We start from the raw sequence: 18,223 nt of genomic DNA, 5'->3' as shown, positions 1-18,223 counted from the left end.
GCGGGCTTCTCATTGCGGCGGCTTCTCTTGTTGCGGAGCATGGGCTCTAGGGCGCGCAGGCTTCAGTAGTTGTGGCGCACGGGCTTAGTTGCTCCGTGGCATGTGGGATCCTCCCGGACCAGAGCTCGAACCCATGTCCCCCGCATCGGCAGGCGGATTCTTAACCACTGCGCCACGAGGGAAGTCCCGGGGTACCTGCTTTACTTCTTTGAGGTTCAGTTTCCCCAGCTGGAAATTGGAAGTAATGAGTAACTCTACCAAATAGCGTTGTCATAGGATCCAATGAGAGTCTTTGTTGGGAGCATCTCCATCCTCAAAGTTGTTTGATCAAAACCCTTGATGTCATCCTTGATTCCTCCCTTTCTCTCTTACACACAGTCTGTCACTAAATCCTGTGGGCTTAACCTTCAAACTATATCCAGAATTTGGCTGCTTCTTACCATGTACGTGGCCACCACCCTGGTCCAGCCCCATCATCGCTCACATGGACCAGTGCAGTGGCCATCACCCCAGTTCCCCCAGCTCCTGCCCTCGCCCTTCACAGTCTGTCCTCCCCTCAGCAGCCATCAGAGGGCGCCTGTGAGCACCTCAGTCAGGTCCCGCCCTTCTCTGCCCACGGCCCTGTAGGCTCCACCTCCCGTGGGTAAAAGCCCCAGTTCTCCCCTTGGTCCACAAGGCCCTGCAGGACCTGCCCCGTCCTCTCTCTGCCCTCACCTCCTCCCTCTCTCCCCATCACTCACGCTGGCCTCATGGGCCTCCTTGTTGTTCCTCCAACACACCCAGGCATGGTACTACCCCAGGACCTTTACACTGGCTGTTTCCTGTGTCTTGCATGCTGTTTCCCTAGACATCCCCATGGCTCCTTTTTTTTTTCTTTTTTCTTTTTGGCCATGCTGTGTGGATTGCAGGATCCTAGTTCACTAACAAGGGATGGAACCCAGGCCACGGCAGTGAAAGCACCAAGTCCTAACCACTGGACCACCAGGGAATTACCAAATCTTTTTTTTTTTTTTTTTTTTTTTTTTTTTTTTTGCGGTATGCGGGCCTCTCACTGTTGTGGCCTCTCCCGTTGCGGAGCACAGGCTCCGGATGCGCAGGCCCAGCGGCCATGGCTCACGGGCCCAGCCGCTCCGCGGCATATGGGATCCTCCCAGACCGGGGCACGAACCCGTATCCCCTGCATCGGCAGGCGGACTCTCAACCACTGCGCCACCAGGGAGGCCCCCAAATCTTTTTTTTTTAAACCATCTTTAAATCTTTATTCAAGCATCACCTTCTCCCTGATGCCTTCTCTGACCACCCTCCTTAAAATTTAAACTCAGCCCTGCAGTATTTCTCATCCCCGTTCCCTCCTTTGTTTTTCTCCATAACACTTTTACTATCTACACTGCTACATATTCACTCGTGTTACTTCTTCTTCATCTCTCCCCACTGGAATATAGGGTCTATGAGAGCAGAGATCTTTGTTTGTTTCATTCACTTCTATATCCCATGTCCAGAACTGGGTCTGGCATAAAGTAAGTGTTCAACACATATATACATTAAGGGGGGCTTAGCACAGAGTGAGGGTACATAGTACTTGCTTAATAAATGTAAGTTCTTTTCTCTTTAAAGATGTCAGTGGACATCTTTAAAGTGTGGGTGGGGAAACTGAGGCTTAGAAAGGGGAAGGCAGCCTGTCTGATGTCACATTGCATGTCAGCAGAGCCTCCTAAATCCCAAACACAGTGTAACGGTTTAAAAGAATGTGGCAATTAACATAATGTTTAGGTCAATTACACTGCAAAAACAAACAAATGCATAGAAAAAGAGATCAGATTCCTGGTTACCAGAGGCAGGGAGTGGGAAGAGTGGGAATTGGATGAACGTGGTCAAAAGGTACAAACTTCGGGCTTCCCTGGTGGTGCAGTGGTTGAGGGTCCGCCTGCTGATGCAGGGGACACGGGTTCGTGCCCCGGTCCGGGAGGATCCTGCATGCCGCGGGGCGGCTGGGCCCGTGGGCCAGGGCCGCTGAGCCTGCGCGTCCAGAGCCTGTGCTCAGCGGCGGGAGAGGCCACAGCAGTGAGAGGCCCGTGTACCGCAAAAAAAAAAAAAAAAAAAAAAAAAAAAAAAAAAAAAAGTACAAACAAACTTCCAATTATAAGATAAATAAGTAGGAAGGATGTAATGTACACATGATAAATATAGTTAACACAGCTGTATGCTATATATGAAAGAGAGTAAATCCTGAGTTCTCAAGAAACATTTTTTTCTATTTCTTTTATTTTTAATGAGATAATTTTTAGTATAAGATGATGGATATTCACTAAACTTACTGTGATAATCACTTCATTATGCGTGTAAATCAAATCATTATGTTGTACACCTTAAACTTTTACAGTACTGTATGTCAATTATATCTCAACAAAACTGGAAGAAAAAAAAGAATGTGGACAAGAAAATGAATGTTAACAGGCACAATTAAATAAAATGAAGTGGTAATACTCAATGCTGGCATAGCTGCATTAAAACTGGTAATGCTAATTCCTTGTTGGTGGCTGTGTATATTGCATACAATTTTTCCAGTGACATGACCCTGAGATAGTCATATCCTTTGACCCAGAAATCCCACTTCTGGGCATTGATCATTAATTCAAAGGAAGTAAAAATACAAAATAGTTAGCAAGGCTTGATCCCTTATCTGGTTGTGTGAAAAATCATATCTATATATGTGTATATGTATCAGTTAGCTACTGCTGCATAACAAATCACGCCCCCTCCCCAAACATAGCAGCTTAAAACACAAACAAGATGGTAGCTTCAATGTCTTTTATAACCTAATTTTGGAAGTAATATACCATCACTTCTGCTGTATTCCCTTGGTCATACAGACCTGCCTTGGTACAATGACAGAGGAGATTACACAAGAATGTGAACACAAGAGTCAAAGATCATAGGGGGACATCTTAGAGAATGACTCTCACAGTCCACATAGGAAAAAGTTTGATCACGTGAAGACAGGCAGAAATTGGAGTGATGGGTCCACCAAGGGGTGTGGGCAGCCACCAGAAGCTAGGAACAGGCACGGACAGATCCTTGCCTGGAGTCTTCAAAGGGAAAATGGCCCTGCCAACACCTTGGTTTTTGACTTCAACCCCCCATAACTGTTACGGAATAAATTTCTGTTGTCTTTCATTTATGAGAGCCAAAAGGTGGAAACAACCCCAGTGTCCATCAACAGATGAACGGATAAACAAAATACGGTCCCTCCATAAAATAGAATATTATTCAGCCTTAAAAATGAAGGAGATTCTGACACCTGCTACAACATGGAGGAAACTTGGGGACGTGATACTCAGTGAAATAAACCAGACACAAAAGGGCAAATACTGCATGATTCCAGTTCTAAGAGGTCCCTTGAGGAGTCACATCCATGGTGACAGCAGGTAGATGGTGGGGGCCAGGGGCTGGGGGAGGGGATGGGGAGTCAGTGTTTAATGGGGCAGAGTTTCAGTTTGGGGAGATGAGAAAGTCCTGGAGGTGGATGGTGGGGATGGTTGCACGACAATGTGAATCGACTTAATGCCACAAAACTGTACACTTAAAATTGGTTAAAATGGTAAATCTTATGTAACGTGTATTTTACCACAATAAAAAAATATTTTTAAAAATTTTGTTGTTTTAAGCCCCTTGTTTGCGGTAAATTTTTAAGCAGCCCAAGGTAAAGGACACACTTGTGTAATTACAAAAAATACAGGAAAAATTAGGAGTGCTCTTGAATGTGGACCGTCCCCCACACCCACTTTACAGATGTGGAAACTGAGGCTCACGGAGTCATTTCCTGGTCTCCCGCAACAATGTATGATGGAAGTCGGCCCAAGTCCCTTCCCTGTGGGTGGTATGAGGTGGTCCCACATCCACCCACCCCCTTTCAGTAAAAACCACAATGAAAGAGCTTAGAAAATGTATTCCTTTGTTCTTTTCCTTTGAAATAACACACACAGGCAGGGAGGTGGGGAGTGGTGTAGGTGGGGGAGGTGGAAGCATTGCGGGGGGTTGTCCCATCCCCCCAAATCCCAGTTCTTCTTTTACAGTCCTTTAATGGGGTTCCCCAAGGACTTGGAAGGAATGGAGAGAGGGGTCCCCCAATAAGCCTAAGCTCAGAATCCAAATATAAAGTGCAGAATATAGAGGGTTGGGGTACTGGGACTTAGGGCGGATGGGATGTCTGCTCCTCTCTGGTAGAAAAATAGACCTGGAATGAATTTGGGGGACTGGGGAGTTTGGGGTTTGTTTTGCATCCTTGGATGCTTGGGTTTGGGGAAGCTGCTTCTGAGTTCCAACTCTGAAGACTGGGGAGGGGCTGGCAGTGCTGGGGGATGTGTGCGGTCCCCTTAATGTGTCCCCAGCCTTGGATTGCCTCCTTGCCAGCCCCTAAGAAAGAGCGACTGGATCCTCCAGAGGGACCCAGGCTCTGGGGGTTGTTATCAGCCTAGACGGTGGGAAAGGGGTATGAGACATGGCCTTGCTGGGGGAGTATTTGAGAGGGAAGTTTCCCTGCAGTCCAGGCTTTGCTGGGGAGGTAGGGGGTCCAGTGTCTGTACAGGGCCTGGGAGAGGCATCTCCTCCCCTTGTGGCCGGCATAAGACGTGTCAGGACAGTGGACAAGTCCCGTGGGTTTTCAAGCTGGGAGGCCAGGACCTGGGTTTCCTGGAGGCTCCGTAGACTATGGGGTTTGTGACATGGGGGGAGGTCTCCGGGCTCTGGTGTGTATCTGGGATGGGGGCGCGTGGGATCCAGGATACTGATTGGCCTACTGGGAGCTAGACTGGGGGGTCTGAGCATTCAGGATCTAGTGCTTGGGAGGACTCGGGTCAGAAACCAGGGGTTAAAGGGTTGGCATCCAGTGCCTGGAGGTGGTAGGGTCTGCCTCTTATGGATGAGGTTTTTGTACCCAGTGCCTGCGGTGAAGGGATTTGGGGTCCAACAGCTGCAGTCGCCAGCACCCACACCTCTGCCATTGGGCTCTCGCGACTGTGGTTTGAGGAGGGAGGATCTGGTGGGTCAGGGCTTGGAAATCTGGGATCCGGTGGTTGAGGGTATAATGATTGAAATGTGGGGATCTGGGAGTTGAAGCAGAGTGTCGAGGTAAAGGGATTCAGGAATCCAGTGGCTGGAGGGAGGGGGTCTGAGATCCAGTGCTTGGGGCCCCGGGACCTAGGCATTGCACTGTCAGGATCCGGTGCGCTGAGGTTTCTCGATATCCAGAATCCAGTGGCCGAGCTTGGAGATCCAGGACTTGAAGCATGGGGATCTAGGATCTGCCAGTGGATCTAGGATCCAGTATTGCCTGAGGACACTGGATCTGGTGCCTGAGGAAGCTGGGGGTCTGGGGGTTTAGATACAGGGTATGTGCTGCTGTGGTCGGGGTATCAGGATCCATTAGCTGGGTTGCAGGGGATCCAGTGGTTACGACGTGGAGGTCCAGGACTCAGTACGTGTTGGGGGAGAGGGAAACGTGGCTGGGATGTGGGGATGCAGGACCCAGTGGATGAAGTATGGGGATCCTGTGGTCTAAATGCGTTGGGCGGGGGGACCTGGGATCCACTGGCTGGGCCCTCGGTCTCCAGTGGCCGAGGTGTGGGGGATGTCACGATGGAGGTGAGGGATCTGGGGGAGGGATGGGCTCTGGGTCCCTCACCTGGATGTGACCCCCAGGGCCTGCTTCATGTTCTCGTAGACCACGTAGGAGATGCTCACGGCTGGGATAACCTTCATGAAGTTGGGGGCAATGCCCCGGTAGAGGCCCCGTACGCCCTCCTGGGACAGGATGTGACGGAGCAGACCCAGCATGGACAGCTGGGGGGCTCCCTCGATGGAGGCTGGTAGGGGGTGGGGAGGCCAAGTAAGGCCAAAGGCCCCCCTCTCGCTTCCCCCTCCCCCCGACTCCCCCTCAGGGCTGGGCCAGGTGGCCACTGCAGCAGGAGGGAGGAAGGTTAGACTAACAGTGGGACCTACCACTCAGAGTCGGGACTTCTACTGGCCTTGGAATTGGCCGCTCATCTCTTCACCCCAATCTGGAGGCCCCAAGTTTGGGGATGACTAGAAACAGAGCAGCTATGTGGGGAGGCGGAGGTGGAAGAGGGCACAGAAATTTCCTCTTCCTAGAACTCAATTCCTTCTCCTTTTTCCCAGCTAACTCTTACTCAACCTTCCAACCTCCATTCCAAACCAGCTCTTCAGGGGAGCCCTCCTTGGCACCCCAGTCTAAGTCCAGCTTTTCCTTCTCCCCTTTATTCAACCCTAAATCCATACTTCATTGTGGAATGATTTATTCACCATCTTCCTTCCTCTCCAGCTTGGGAGCTCTTTGAGGGTGGAGGACCACATCTGTCTTATGCACGGATGACCCCCGGCAAAAATCACAAAACACAAATGCTAAAATCCCTAAGGAAATTCTCAAAAAAGATTCAGGGATAGTCGCGGGAAAAGAAAAGAAAAAAGAACCTCAAAAGAGCAATACAGAGAAATACAGTAAAACAGTTGTAGCCTGGCCCTCCTCCTCCTTTTGACTTCACTATATCCCAGCCTTGCAAATTAGAACCCAAGTTACCAGCCCGGAAAGCTGCCTCCCAGCTGAGATGGCTAGGATGCTCTTCCGGCACTGGCTATATCTGTTTTCCTACTTAGGGTAAAGGGCTCCCATCCCAATGTCACAAAAGGGTAAACTGAGGCCCAGAGAAAAGTAGGGACTTTAGTCAAGGCCATCAAAATCCAGGAGGATCCCAGCCCAGGACCCTGCCTTCTCACAGGGTGGAGCTGGGGATGGGAAGGTGGACCCAAGTCGTGAGACCTTCCCTACCTCCTCCTCCCACCCAGGCCTCACCTTGGGCCTGCATGCGGGTCCGGACCAGGGCCAGGGGGTAACTGGCTATCTGGCCACACGTGCTGGAAATGGTGCCGCAGGCCAGGAGCACGAGGATGCCCGGGTCGGCCGAGTCATGGCTATACTGCTGGAGCCACCGGTTCTTCAGGGTCTGGCAGGGGTGGAAAAGGGAGGAGGGTGGGTTGGAGGTGGGTGACACCAGGACCCTGGCTTCAGAGGTCCTGCTGGCTGGCTTCTGTATCCCATGATGGCTGGTGTTAGACAAGCATTTTACCTGCATGCTCTCACTCAAACCTCACCTAAACCCTCTCTGGTATGTGGAATAAGAGCCCTCCCCACTACTGTTCCTGCCTTAATCCCTGGAATCTGTGAATATGGTACCTTCCGTGGCAAAAGAGACTCTGCAGATGGGATTAAGTTAAGGATCTGGAGATGGGAGATTATCCCAGGATATCCAGGGGGGTCCAATGTCATCACAAGTCTCCTTGTAAGAGTCAGAGAAGGAGACATGATGACAGAAACAGAGATCAGAGAGAGACAGAGAGAGAGATCTTGGGGTGGGGGGAGATGTTATGCTGTTGGCCTTGAAGATGGAGAAGGGGCCATTAGCCAAGGAACGTGGGCACCGCTAGAAACTGGAAAATATAAGGAAACAGATTCTCCCATAGAGCCTCCAAAAGGAAAGCAGCCTGCTGACACCTTGATTTTAGCCCAGTAAGATGCATTTTGGATTTCTGACCTTCATAACTGTGAGATGATAAGTTTGTGATGTTTTAAACCACAGTTTGTGGTCATTTGTTACAGCAGCCATTGGAAACTCATACAGTCTCCAAGGTGGCCACCCCGCCCCTTATCCCTTACCACTTCAGCTCAAACCTGCCGACTCCAATGGCCAAGCATCCATGGCTCAGCCTGAGGATTTTATCTGGTCCCAGGCAAGGCTGCTCTGAGCACATAGGAACAGGTGGGCAGTGCTGGGAAATTAGCACCCCCAGAAGCAACCTTCAAATGATGACTGACTTGGTGTATCAATACCCCAACTCCCTTGCCTCTCTGATGGGGGCATGTTCTACACTTTCTCCCGGAGGTCCCCACCAGGATTGAGCTCCTCCTGTCTGCTGTGGTATCTTGTTTGATAATGCACTGTTATGGGTTTAAATGCATCCCCCACCAAAAAAAAAAAATGTGTTGGGGTCTTAACCTTAGAATATGACCTTATTTGGAAATAGGGTCTTTGCAGATATAATGAATTAAGATGAGGTCATACTGGAGTAGGGTGGGCCCTTAACCCAATATGATTGGTGTCCGTAGAAGAAGAGGAGAAGAAAAAGGACCCATTGGGGAGAAGACAGTCATGGCAACAGAGGCAGAGACTGGAGTGATGCGTCCACAAGCCAAGGAACGCCAAGGACTGCTGGCAAAGGCCAGAAGCTGGGAAGAGGCAAGGAAGGATACCCCCTACAGATTTCAGAGGAAGCATGGCCCTGTTGACACCTTGACTTTGGACTTCTAGCCTCCAGAACTGTGACTATTATAAATTTCTGTTGTTTTAAGTCACCCAGCTTGTGGCACTTTGTGAGGGCTGCCCTAGGAAACTAATACTAAAGCATGATATTTTTGGTTGCCTTCCCTTCCCTGTCTTACTACTTCCCCCCAAAACCACTTGCCCCCCCATCCCTGCTTCTGGAAGACCTACAACTAAGACAAGTACCATTACGATCCCCATTTTATTGATGAGAAACTGAGGCTCAACAGAAGTTACTTGCCCAAAGCCACAAGATAAAGGTGAAAATCAACATTCAGAGCCACCCCCAAGTCCAGAGCTGTGCCCTTGGCCAGTCCCTTCTGAAGCCTTCTGTGAGGCCTCTGTAAATCCAGGATCTTCTTTTTGGCCTTGGGACTGGAATTGCTCATAGGTTTCATTTCCTAAGTCAATTCCAGTGCATTGGCAATGGCTGCCTGGAACTGTGTTGAGAAGGACTCAGTGCTGTGATGGATTGGTGATGTCTGGCCTGGGCATGGAAGGGGCAAATGAGAATCGTTTACCATTACTGCCTTTGTAATTTTAATAGCTGCCTTTTGGGGCTGGAGCTGCATTTGACAAATAGGTGTTTTTAAGACCAGTTCTGTTAAAAAGAGGCTTTGATGACTGGAAAAGTATGGTTAACACTGGGCTTAAAAAAAAAAAGGGTAAGTCACTTTTCTGCAGGACTTCTCAGAGCCTTTAAGGGACTAATTTAGATCTTGAAATGCCAAGAGGGCACAGGGCTTTTCAAACTTCTTAGACCTCTGAAATCCCTTTTGGGGTGAAGAATGAATGAACTAAGGTTGCAGAATAAGGCCTTATTTCTGCTCATGACTCTGAATGGCTTCCTATTACATTTAGGAGAAACCCAAACTCATGATCAACTGAGTCCTTGCTGACTCTTCTGCTCCCTCCAGCCACTCAAGACTTCCACTCCTCAACAACAAAACAATCTCATCAAAAAATGGGCAGAAGGGGCTTCCCTGGTGGCGCAGTGGTTGAGAGTCCGCCTGCCAATGCAGGGGACACAGGTTCGTGCCCCGGTCTGGGAAGATCCCACATGCCGCGGAGCGGCTGGGCCCGTGAGCCATGGCTGTTGAGCCTGCGCATCCGGAGCCTGTGCTCCACAACGGGAGAGGCCACAACGGTGAGAGGCCCGCGTACCGCAAAAAAAAAAAAAAAAAAAGGGCAGAAGACCTAAACAGACATTTCTCCAAAGAAGACATTTAAGATGGTCCACAGGCATGTAAAAAGGTGCTCAGTGTTGCTAATTATTAGAGAAATGTAAATCAAAACTGCAATGAGGTATCACCTCACACTGGTCAGAATGGCCGTCATTAAAAAGTCTACAAATAATAAATGCTGGAGGTGGTGTGGAGAAAAGGGAACCCCCCTACAATGTTGAAGGGAATGTAAATTGGTGCAGCCACTATGGAAAACAGTATGGAGGTTCTTTAAAAAACTAAAAATAGAGTTGCCATATGATCCAGCAATCCCATTCCTGGGCATATATCTGGATAAAACTATAATTCAGGGCCTCCCTGGTGGCGCAGTGGTTGAGAGTCCGCCTGCTGATGCAGGGGATACGGGTTCGTGCCCCGGTCCGGGAGGATCCCATATGCCGCGGAGCGGCTGGGCCCATGAGCCATGGCCGCTGAGCCTGCGCATCCGGAGCCTGTGCTCCGCAACGGGAGAGGCCACAACAGTGAGAGGCCCGCATACCGCAAAAAAAAAAAACAAAACAAAACTATAATTAAAAAAGATACATGCACCCTTATGTTCATAGCAGCACTATTTACAATAGCCAAGACATGGAAACAACCTAAATGTCCATTGCCAGATGAATGGATAAAGAAGATGTGGTACATGTATACAATGGAATATTAGCCATAAAAAAGCATGAAACATTGCCACTTACAGCAACATGGATGCAACTAGAATTATCATACTAAGTGAAGTAAGTCAGAGAAAGACAAATACCATAAGATAGCACTTATATGTGGACTCTAAAAGATGGTACAAATGAACTTATCTACAAAACAGAAACAGACTCACAGACATAGAGAACAGACTTATGGTTACCAAAGGGGAAAGGTCGGGTTGGGGAGGGATAAACTGGGAGTTTGGGATCAGCTGATATATACCACTATATATAAAATAGATAAACAACAAGGTCCTACTGTATAGCACAGGAACTATACTCAATGTCTTGTAATTAACCATAATGAAAAAAAAAAAGAATTCCACTCCTCCAATAGGCCATATTCATTCCTGCTTCTGGACCTTGGCATTGGCTGTGCCCTTGTTCACACTCCCTCCTGATACATATTCAACTGATCACTCCAACACCACCTCTCAGAGACATTCCTAGACACGCCCCTCTCCTGCCCATGGCTACTTTCGATTGCACGTCCTGTTTATTATCTTCTGAGAACATTTCAGGATCTGAAATTACTTATTTGCTGGTTGACTTGACTTCTTTGTTCACTGGAGGGGTGTCCCGGGAGGACAAGAATTATGTTGTGCTCCCTGAATGCAGCAGCCAGCACAGTACCCAGAACACATGGATGCTCAGGACATAGTTGCTAAGTGAACGGGTGAATGAGTGAATGAATGAATAAATGAACGAACGAATGAATGAAGCCTTGTCTCACTTGGCTCCGTAGACGCTGGGTGCTGGTAGGGCAGGTATGGATGGCAGGTACCGGGGATCTTAGATCAGGACCAGGTACGTCATTTGCGGGGCCCAGTGTGAAATAAAGGTATGTGAGGTCCCTTGTTCAAAGATTATTAAGAATTTCAAGAGGGTGACAGCAAAGCATTCAACCAAGTGTGGAGCCCTTCTGAGTTGGTGACTCTACAGGTTGCCTGCCCATAAAGCTGGGCTGGATACAAAGATTGAGGGTGGGGGGATGCTTGGGAACTTCTGAGGCTGTGCTAATTGGGAAAACCTGGTGGCCCCACCAGGAGAAGGGAAAAGCAATGGATGAGGTCCCTGGAAGAGAAATAGCAAAAATTCCCAGCTCCTGCTTCTCCTGATAAAGGCCGTGAGATGCTGGTCATGAGGTTTGGATTTTATGGTGGTGGCAATGACTGAAATGGCCTTGAAGAAGACAATGGCCTGGAGATGGAGGCGCGTCTAACCCAAGTTTTTTGGGGGATGGGCATCTTTGAAGCTCATCTTCGCCTGTTCCCACGTTTCTGTGAGCTAGAGTGGTCCCTGACTTTCACATGTCCTGAGACCCGGGAAGGCCAAAGGACAGATGGAAGGTTCTTGCGGTGGCAAGTGGAAGAGTGGTGGGGCAGGTGGGGAGGTCCAATGCCTGAAGGAGTTCCCCGGGATCCCAAGGCCCACGGTGCTTTGCTTCTCCACCCCTAGCTATGGAGGTCAACTGAGCCAGCCCCACAGGACGGGCAGATCCCAGAGAAGGGAGGACCACAGACCTCGTAGATGGCCAGGTCGATGCCCGCATAGGGAATGATGCCCAGCACGTTAGGCAGGTAGCCGCGGTAGAAGGCTCGGGGCCCTTCTCGCTCCAGGATCCGCCACGCACAGTCCAGCAGCCCCTTATACTGGCCCGTCCGGCGAAGGGTCAGCCGTGTCTTCAGTACCTGGGGAGAAGTCGGTTATCCCTGGAAAAGCTGCCTTAGGAATCACTACATCCTGGAATGAAGACACTTCGAAATTGCACCTCCTAGATGGAGATACCCTGAGAATAACTGAATTAAAAGAACCACTTGTGGGACTTCCCTGGTGGTCCAGTAGTTGGGACCCTGCACTTCCCTTGCAAGGGGGCACGGGTTCGATCACTGGTCGGGGAATTAAGATCCTGCATGCTGCTTGGTGTGGCCAAAAAAATTAAAAAAAATAAAAATAAAAATAAATAAAAGAACCACTTGCTCTAGAATCTTCTTCTACCCCCAAACTCTATACCTACAAACTGGTTACGCCTATCAGACCTGCACGTGGCACCCACTGCTGTCTCCCAATATCTTGTTACCTTCTCCCTTATCAATAGAAACTGCTCTTTTCAGTAAGAACACAGCCTCTAGAAATAAAGACTACATTTCTCAGCTTCCCTAGGCGTGTAGCCATGTGACTGAGTCCTAGCTGATGAAACAGAAGATGCAGAGGTATGCAAGGCTGTCAGAAAGCATCCTTAAAGGCAGGGAGGTGTGCCTTCCTCTGTTCCTCCTTCTTGGCTGGAGCGTGGATGCTGTGACTGGAGCACAAGCAGTCATTTTAGTCCATGAGGTGGGTGTCACATGCTGAGGTGGTAGAAAAAGATAGAGGGAATGAACCTGGGCCTCTAACACTCTGAAGCCACCAGACCATCCCTGAACTGCTCACCTCCAGACTTCATTTATGTGATTTGAGTTTTCTGTCACTCAGAATCCTAAGCGATGCCTGGCACAATCTGAAACTTGAAATGATTTCTCCAAAAGTGGTTTCACCTAGAAATGATTCCCTTGGGGACAAGCATCCTGGAAACCAGTATCCTTAGACGAGTCACATCCATAAAGGGCTGGACCCCACAACTGTTATCTAAACAGCTAAACCAACACTACTGTCCCCAGAAGTCACACCTCAAACTGTGATACCCAGACCAGCTACACATGAAAGAGCATCGCTCTAATGAGCTACAGTCTGAATCAAGAAGAAGCAAAGTTATAATCCCAATGCTTCTCCCACCTTGGAGTGAAATGGTTATTGCAGGCCCGCCCCCAGCCCTGCAATGGAGCGTCTGCTAGGGTCCCTCCTTCTCACCTCCATGGGGTAAATGATGGTTTGGGCTGTGGCACCAGCCAGGGAGCCAGCCACAAAGCGCTCCTGCACATGCAGTGTCTCCTGCTGCCCCCAGATGGCCCGCTTGATCTGAGAGGGAGACACAGAGGTGGTGGGACCTCAGGGGTTGGGCCTTCAGTGCACTTGGACCTTCCCTCTGCTGTCCTCCTCCTGGGCGCATCCCGAAGGGGAGCAGATGCCCACTCCTGGGGACCTGCAGACATACCCCACCCCCAGACCAATCCTGCAAAACCTCATGTCTGTAGCCCACGCCTCCCCATGCCTGCCCCCACCTGCTCATAGGCCATGAACTTGATTGCCGACTCAGGTGCAATCTTGAGCACGTTAATCCCGTTGCCACGCCACAGGGAGCGCACGCCCCCCTCTTGGATCATGCTCCGTAGGCCTCCCAGGATGTTCAGCCGGTTGGTCTTGGAGGCGTGGACCTGGGTGGGAAGATCAGGGGGCTTTGGGGACCCCTCCAGGGGTCCAGGCCTAGGGAAGGGGGTGGGTCTCTCCAGGGCCCCTCACCTGCATGAAGACCTTGAGGCGGTCCAGGGGGGCTGTGCCCGTCCGGGACACGGCACCCGCCATCGCACCCGCCACCAGCTGTTTCCACCACATGCCAGTCAGCTTCTCCTGCTCCGAGAACTCATCCGGGACAGTCAGGCACTCGCCAATGTCCAGGACCTGGGGATGCAGAGGCTGGGGGTGTCATGCCCCAGTGGGGCTGGGGGGATGCAACTCTGCCCTCAACTGGGGCGTCTCCCCCATGAATCCCAGGGTACCCACTAATGAATCCCAGTCCACCAGTGAATCTCACTTGGAGAGCCCAAGAGATCTCTCTTGGATCCCTACCAGATCCAGCCCCACAGTCTCCACAAAAGATAACAACATCCTTCCTGGGGGTCTCCACCAAATCCCATCAAAGCATCCTATTCAAGTCTCTACCCACCAGGGGACCCCCCTGGTGGTCCAGTGGTTAAGACTCCATGCTTCCACTGCAGGGGGCGTGGGTTCGATCCCTGGTTGGGGAACTAAGATCCCACATGCCGTGTGGTGTGGCCAAAAATAAATAAATAAAAGAGAATATATAGGAATATATATATGATGGGAATTCCCTGGCGGTCCAGTGGTGAGGGCTCTGCGCTTCCACTGCAGGGGGCACAGCTTCGATCCCTGATCGGGGAACTAAGATCCTGCATGCCGTGCAGCACGGCCAAAAAAACAAAACAAAACAACAAAAAAACCCAAACAACAACAACAAAACAAACAAGCCCCTGCCCCATAAAGACCCCTCCAGAGCCAATCAGATCCCTTTGAAGGATCCAACCCAAGGGTCTCGCACGTAAGAATTCCAGAAGATACCTCCAGGGCCACACAAGATCCTACCAGGGACTTCCTATATATGGAGCCCAGCAGATCCCTTCTGGGGGTCTCCCCCACAGAGATCATCCCGCCTCTAGCATCCTTCACCTGCAGACTTCTTAACCAAGCCCCTCATGGGTCCCCCAGGGTGGGAATCTCTGGATCTCCCAAGAGGATCTCAGCAGATCCCACGGATGGACCCCTCCAGCTGCCATCAGATCCTACCAGATGCATCACTCAAGGATTCCCACCCTGGAAATGGCAATCCAGAGCACTTCCTCCCTCCCAAGTTCCAGTAGATACCGTGAGACCCTCTGAAGACAGCGGCTTCCTAACTTGTCTTTTCAGCAGCAGAACCCTTTATTGAGGGGAATAGAAACCAGCAGAAAGAGAGCCATGTGGTTGAGGGTGGGAGACCAGATGCCCCATCTGGTGAGCCCTTTCTTCCCTGAACCTCCAGAGGCCCCACAGTACGTCTGAAGGGTCCCCATCAGCTGGCAGAGACCTCCCCAAATGGGTCCCGGGAGCCCCAGATGGAGGAGGAGGAGAGCAGAGCCTCATCCCTCGGCTGCTCCCAGTGGCTCCTCCTTCTAGAGTCCTGAGCCAGCCCCTCCCCCCATGCCCTGGGGAAGAGGGCCCGACCACGAGGCTGGGACAGCCGCCCCCCACCTCACCGTGGAATGCTTCCAGAAATACAGCACGTCTTCCACATTCTCCAGCGAGTGCAACAGGAAGTGGTCACGCCATTCCTGCCAGTCAATGGTCATGGTGCCATCACGGTCCATGCTGTGGGGGGAGGGGTACAGGTGGGACAGAATCAGTGCCTGGGTCCAGGGGTGAGTTGAGTGAGGTTCTTGTGGATTTGGGGGGGGGGGTAGACTGAGCTCCTTGGCACTGGGAGCTCCCCATTTTACAGAGTGGGAAACTGAGGTTCAGAGAGGGGAAGCAGCTGGGCCAAGATCTCAGCTCCACTGCCTTGGGATTGGGTCTGAGGCTCAGAGGCTCAAGGTGGCTGAGGGGTCTTGGGGACCTGAGTTACCTGGGATTCTGGACACCCCACTACTCACCTGTGCAGGATTTTCTCTGCCTGCTCCAGCGAGATGGAAATGCCCAGAGCTCGGAAACTCTGCTGAATCTCAGAGACGTCGATATGACCTGGGGAGGGGGCCCGAGGTGGGCAAGTGTGTGTGTAGGGACCCTGAGATGGAGGACCAGGACAACTTGGAATGGGGATATTGAAGAAGACCAGCGGATCCAGGAACCCAAGGTGAGGTTTGTGGCAGGGTTGGGGGGGCGGTCCTTGACCCACTGGGATCAGAGGGGTAGAACTGGGCCATATTGGGGGGGGTCTTCTGTTTGATGAATGAATGAAGGATTGAATCAAGGGATAATTGCGGGGGTCTCTATGCCACAGGGGGTTGAGAGGCAATATTGGACACCCAGAAAATGCGATGGGGGTGTCTCTGTCTCATAGGGAATCCAGGAGCAATGTGGGGGGACCTTTGTCCCACAGAAAAATAAGACTAATAAATAATAGTGTCCCACCCCAGAAGGAAAAGGAGGCCGGCTGGGCCCCAAACCACCTAGCTGGGGGTGAGGAGAGCTCCCAAAATAGCCTGTGAGTCATCAGGGAGAAGCGGCCCTCCCTCCTCTTCCTAGCGCTGCCAGTTCTAACCCTGTTGGCATCTCCAGGGCCCCCACAGCCCCATCCCTGGGCCTTACCATCCTGATTCCGGTCCAGACTGTGGAACAGAAGTAGCAGGCGCTGTTCCCGCTCCTGCAGATAGAGGAAAAACTCCTCCAGGTCAAGGCCGCCATCTGAGTCAGCATCACCCTCAGGGGAGATGCCCTGGCAGGGGGGAAGGGACAGAAGGAGTTCTGGGAAGCTGCTCCCTCAATCTGGAGGAGGCAAGACAAGCTTATGCCCCAGGAACCCAGGTCCCCCCTCCCCCAGCCCTGCACCTAGAAGACCAGGGCGGGGAAGTCACCCCCTCCCTTGATCATCTCTTTCCTCAACAAGATGCCCAAGGCCAAGGTAGGTCTGTGAGGTGGACAGCGGTTGTCCAGTTTTCCTGGTGAGCAAAACGAGGCTCTCCAAGGTCAAGTCACATGTTCAAGGTTATAGAGCTGGGAAGTGAGTAGGTGGACTTGGGCTCTTGTCTCTGAAAGCCTGTCCTTCCAGCTGTCTCTTATATGAACTTGTCCACATGGCAGTTTCAAGAGCTCTCCTTGGAGACAGCACCGGGCAATGTGGGGCAATGACATCCACACTGAACATCTGCAAGGCCTCTGTTTTCCCATCTGTAAAATGGGAGGTTGACTGGAGGTCTCAGGGTGCTACGGAGACAGTCCAGTGGCATCTGGGCCTCCAGGTGTGGGGGGACACATGCACGGGCTTGGGGTCAAGTTCCTGCTTTGATAGGTGCATCCCCAGCTGAGGGTGGCCTCGGATAGGATTGGGTCCTTGGCTGGGACAGCCTGGGGCATAGAGCCAAGCCCAGGAAAGGACAGGGAAGGGAATGTAAACACAGAGGCTGGGGAGGGTGTGTCTCCTGGAGGTGGGTGCAGGCCTTGTGTCTCGGGTTGTGCAAAGAGTTCAGAGGAGGGTGTGTCCCGGGCAGTGGGCAGGAAAGCGCACGCGGCCCCATTCCCAGGCAGACATCCCTCACCCCGAGGGAGGAGGGGGACGGGTTTGGCAGCCGAAACTGCAGGCCTGGGGCCTCGGTGGTCCTGTCTTGAGCGAGCCCGTTAGGCCCGGACACGGGTGGGCAGAGGGAAGGGGACAAGGACGCCCAAGCTAGGAACAGGTCCTGGAGTCCAGCCACAGGCAGTCCCGGGCTGCTCCCGGCGCTCCATTCAGCGGCTCGGGTTACCCTGCGCGGGCTGGGCTCCAGCGCCACGAACCAGGAGGGGGTCCCGGCGAGGGTACCTGTTGTGCTCCGCGGTCCGGGCTGCCCCCGCCCAGCCGGGCCAGTCCCTGGCGCAACTCGTGGACGTCCAAGCGACCATCCTTGTTACTGTCCAGCTCCTCGAAGAGGCGACCCCAGCGCTGACGCCGCTCCGCATCGCCCGGGCCCCCCCGCATGGCGCCCGCCCCGGGGGGAGGGGAGGCCCGGTAGCGGCGGCCTCAGCCGGGGCTTGACGGCTCCCCCTCCCCCCAGGGGCCCCGCAGGGCCAGCTCCGCGGCCACTGCCACCGCAGCCTCCGCGCTGTCTGCCCGGCTCTGGTACTTGCAGGAGGCGGTGACTGCTGGCCGTCGCCGCCCGCGCCAGAACTTGCGTCTCCTCCGCATTGGGGGGGAGGGGGATGGGGCGGAGCTGGGGGGGCGTGTCAGGGATGCTCTGGTATTAGCACAATCTAGGGAGCAACCACGTTCATTCTGGGAAGGGGGGTTCGAGAGATCAATGATCTCAGGTCTGGTTTCAGGGTTCCGTTTCTGCGTGCCTCAGTTTACCCTCTGCCCAAGGAGACGAGGTAGGGAGATGTCAGGGATTGGGTTACATAATCTCTTTCCACTTGACCTCCCTCCTTTACTAATCCTCCTCAGGAACTAAAGTTCTCGGTTTCCCTAGACGTACTCAGAACCAACTCTGTGCCATCTAGCCCTGCAACAGCCCGCCCACTCGTTTCACATTGCCTAAGCGGCCACAGAAGCAGAAAATCAAGTCGCCTTGCTCTC

The 18,223-nt window shown here is 52.0% G+C and overlaps 1 protein-coding gene across 3 annotated transcripts; it reads right to left on the bottom strand.

The window, feature by feature from the left end:
- Positions 1-3,956: 3,956 nt before the first annotated feature.
- SLC25A23 (solute carrier family 25 member 23) lies at positions 3,957-17,792 on the bottom strand. 3 transcript variants are annotated; one of them, XM_060094295.1, is made up of 11 exons: positions 17,474-17,792; positions 16,267-16,393; positions 15,612-15,699; positions 15,219-15,330; positions 13,708-13,866; positions 13,470-13,622; positions 13,159-13,266; positions 11,835-12,002; positions 6,866-7,016; positions 5,681-5,861; positions 3,957-5,368 (listed from the first exon to the last, which is right to left on the bottom strand). In XM_060094295.1, exons 1-11 carry the CDS (start codon positions 17,627-17,629, stop codon positions 5,212-5,214), a joined length of 1,560 nt encoding a protein of 519 aa, XP_059950278.1. In that variant the 5' UTR covers positions 17,630-17,792; the 3' UTR covers positions 3,957-5,211. The 3 variants fall into 3 exon arrangements, with proteins under 3 accessions (XP_059950278.1, XP_059950280.1, XP_059950281.1); XM_060094297.1 differs by having other exon boundaries at positions 16,267-16,321; XM_060094298.1 differs by having other exon boundaries at positions 5,195-5,312.
- Between the last annotated feature and the right edge of the window lie 431 nt (positions 17,793-18,223).

Source organism: Mesoplodon densirostris, chromosome 3 (genome assembly GCF_025265405.1).
Source record: "Mesoplodon densirostris isolate mMesDen1 chromosome 3, mMesDen1 primary haplotype, whole genome shotgun sequence".
NCBI classification, from domain to species: Eukaryota; Metazoa; Chordata; class Mammalia; order Artiodactyla; family Ziphiidae; genus Mesoplodon; species Mesoplodon densirostris.
The sequence above is the reverse complement of the archived record's forward strand: the minus strand, read 5'-3'. Positions and strand labels throughout refer to the sequence as shown.

What these genes read in the sequence shown, in the direction of transcription:
- SLC25A23 (XM_060094295.1), bottom strand. Translation starts at nt 17,629, where the DNA reads ATGCGGGGGGGCCCGGGCGATGCGGAGCGGCGTCAGCGCTGGGGTCGC. An exon ending in GCCTCAAGGTCTTCATGCAG is followed by an intron (nt 13,623 to 13,707) that starts GTGAGGGGCCCT and finishes CTTCCCACCCAG; the next exon opens with GTCCACGCCTCCAAGACCAA. An exon ending in GCCCTGGGGGTCACATCCAG is followed by an intron (nt 5,369 to 5,680) that starts GTGAGGGACCCA and finishes CTAAACCCCCAG; the next exon opens with ACCCCCAGCTTCCTCAGGCA.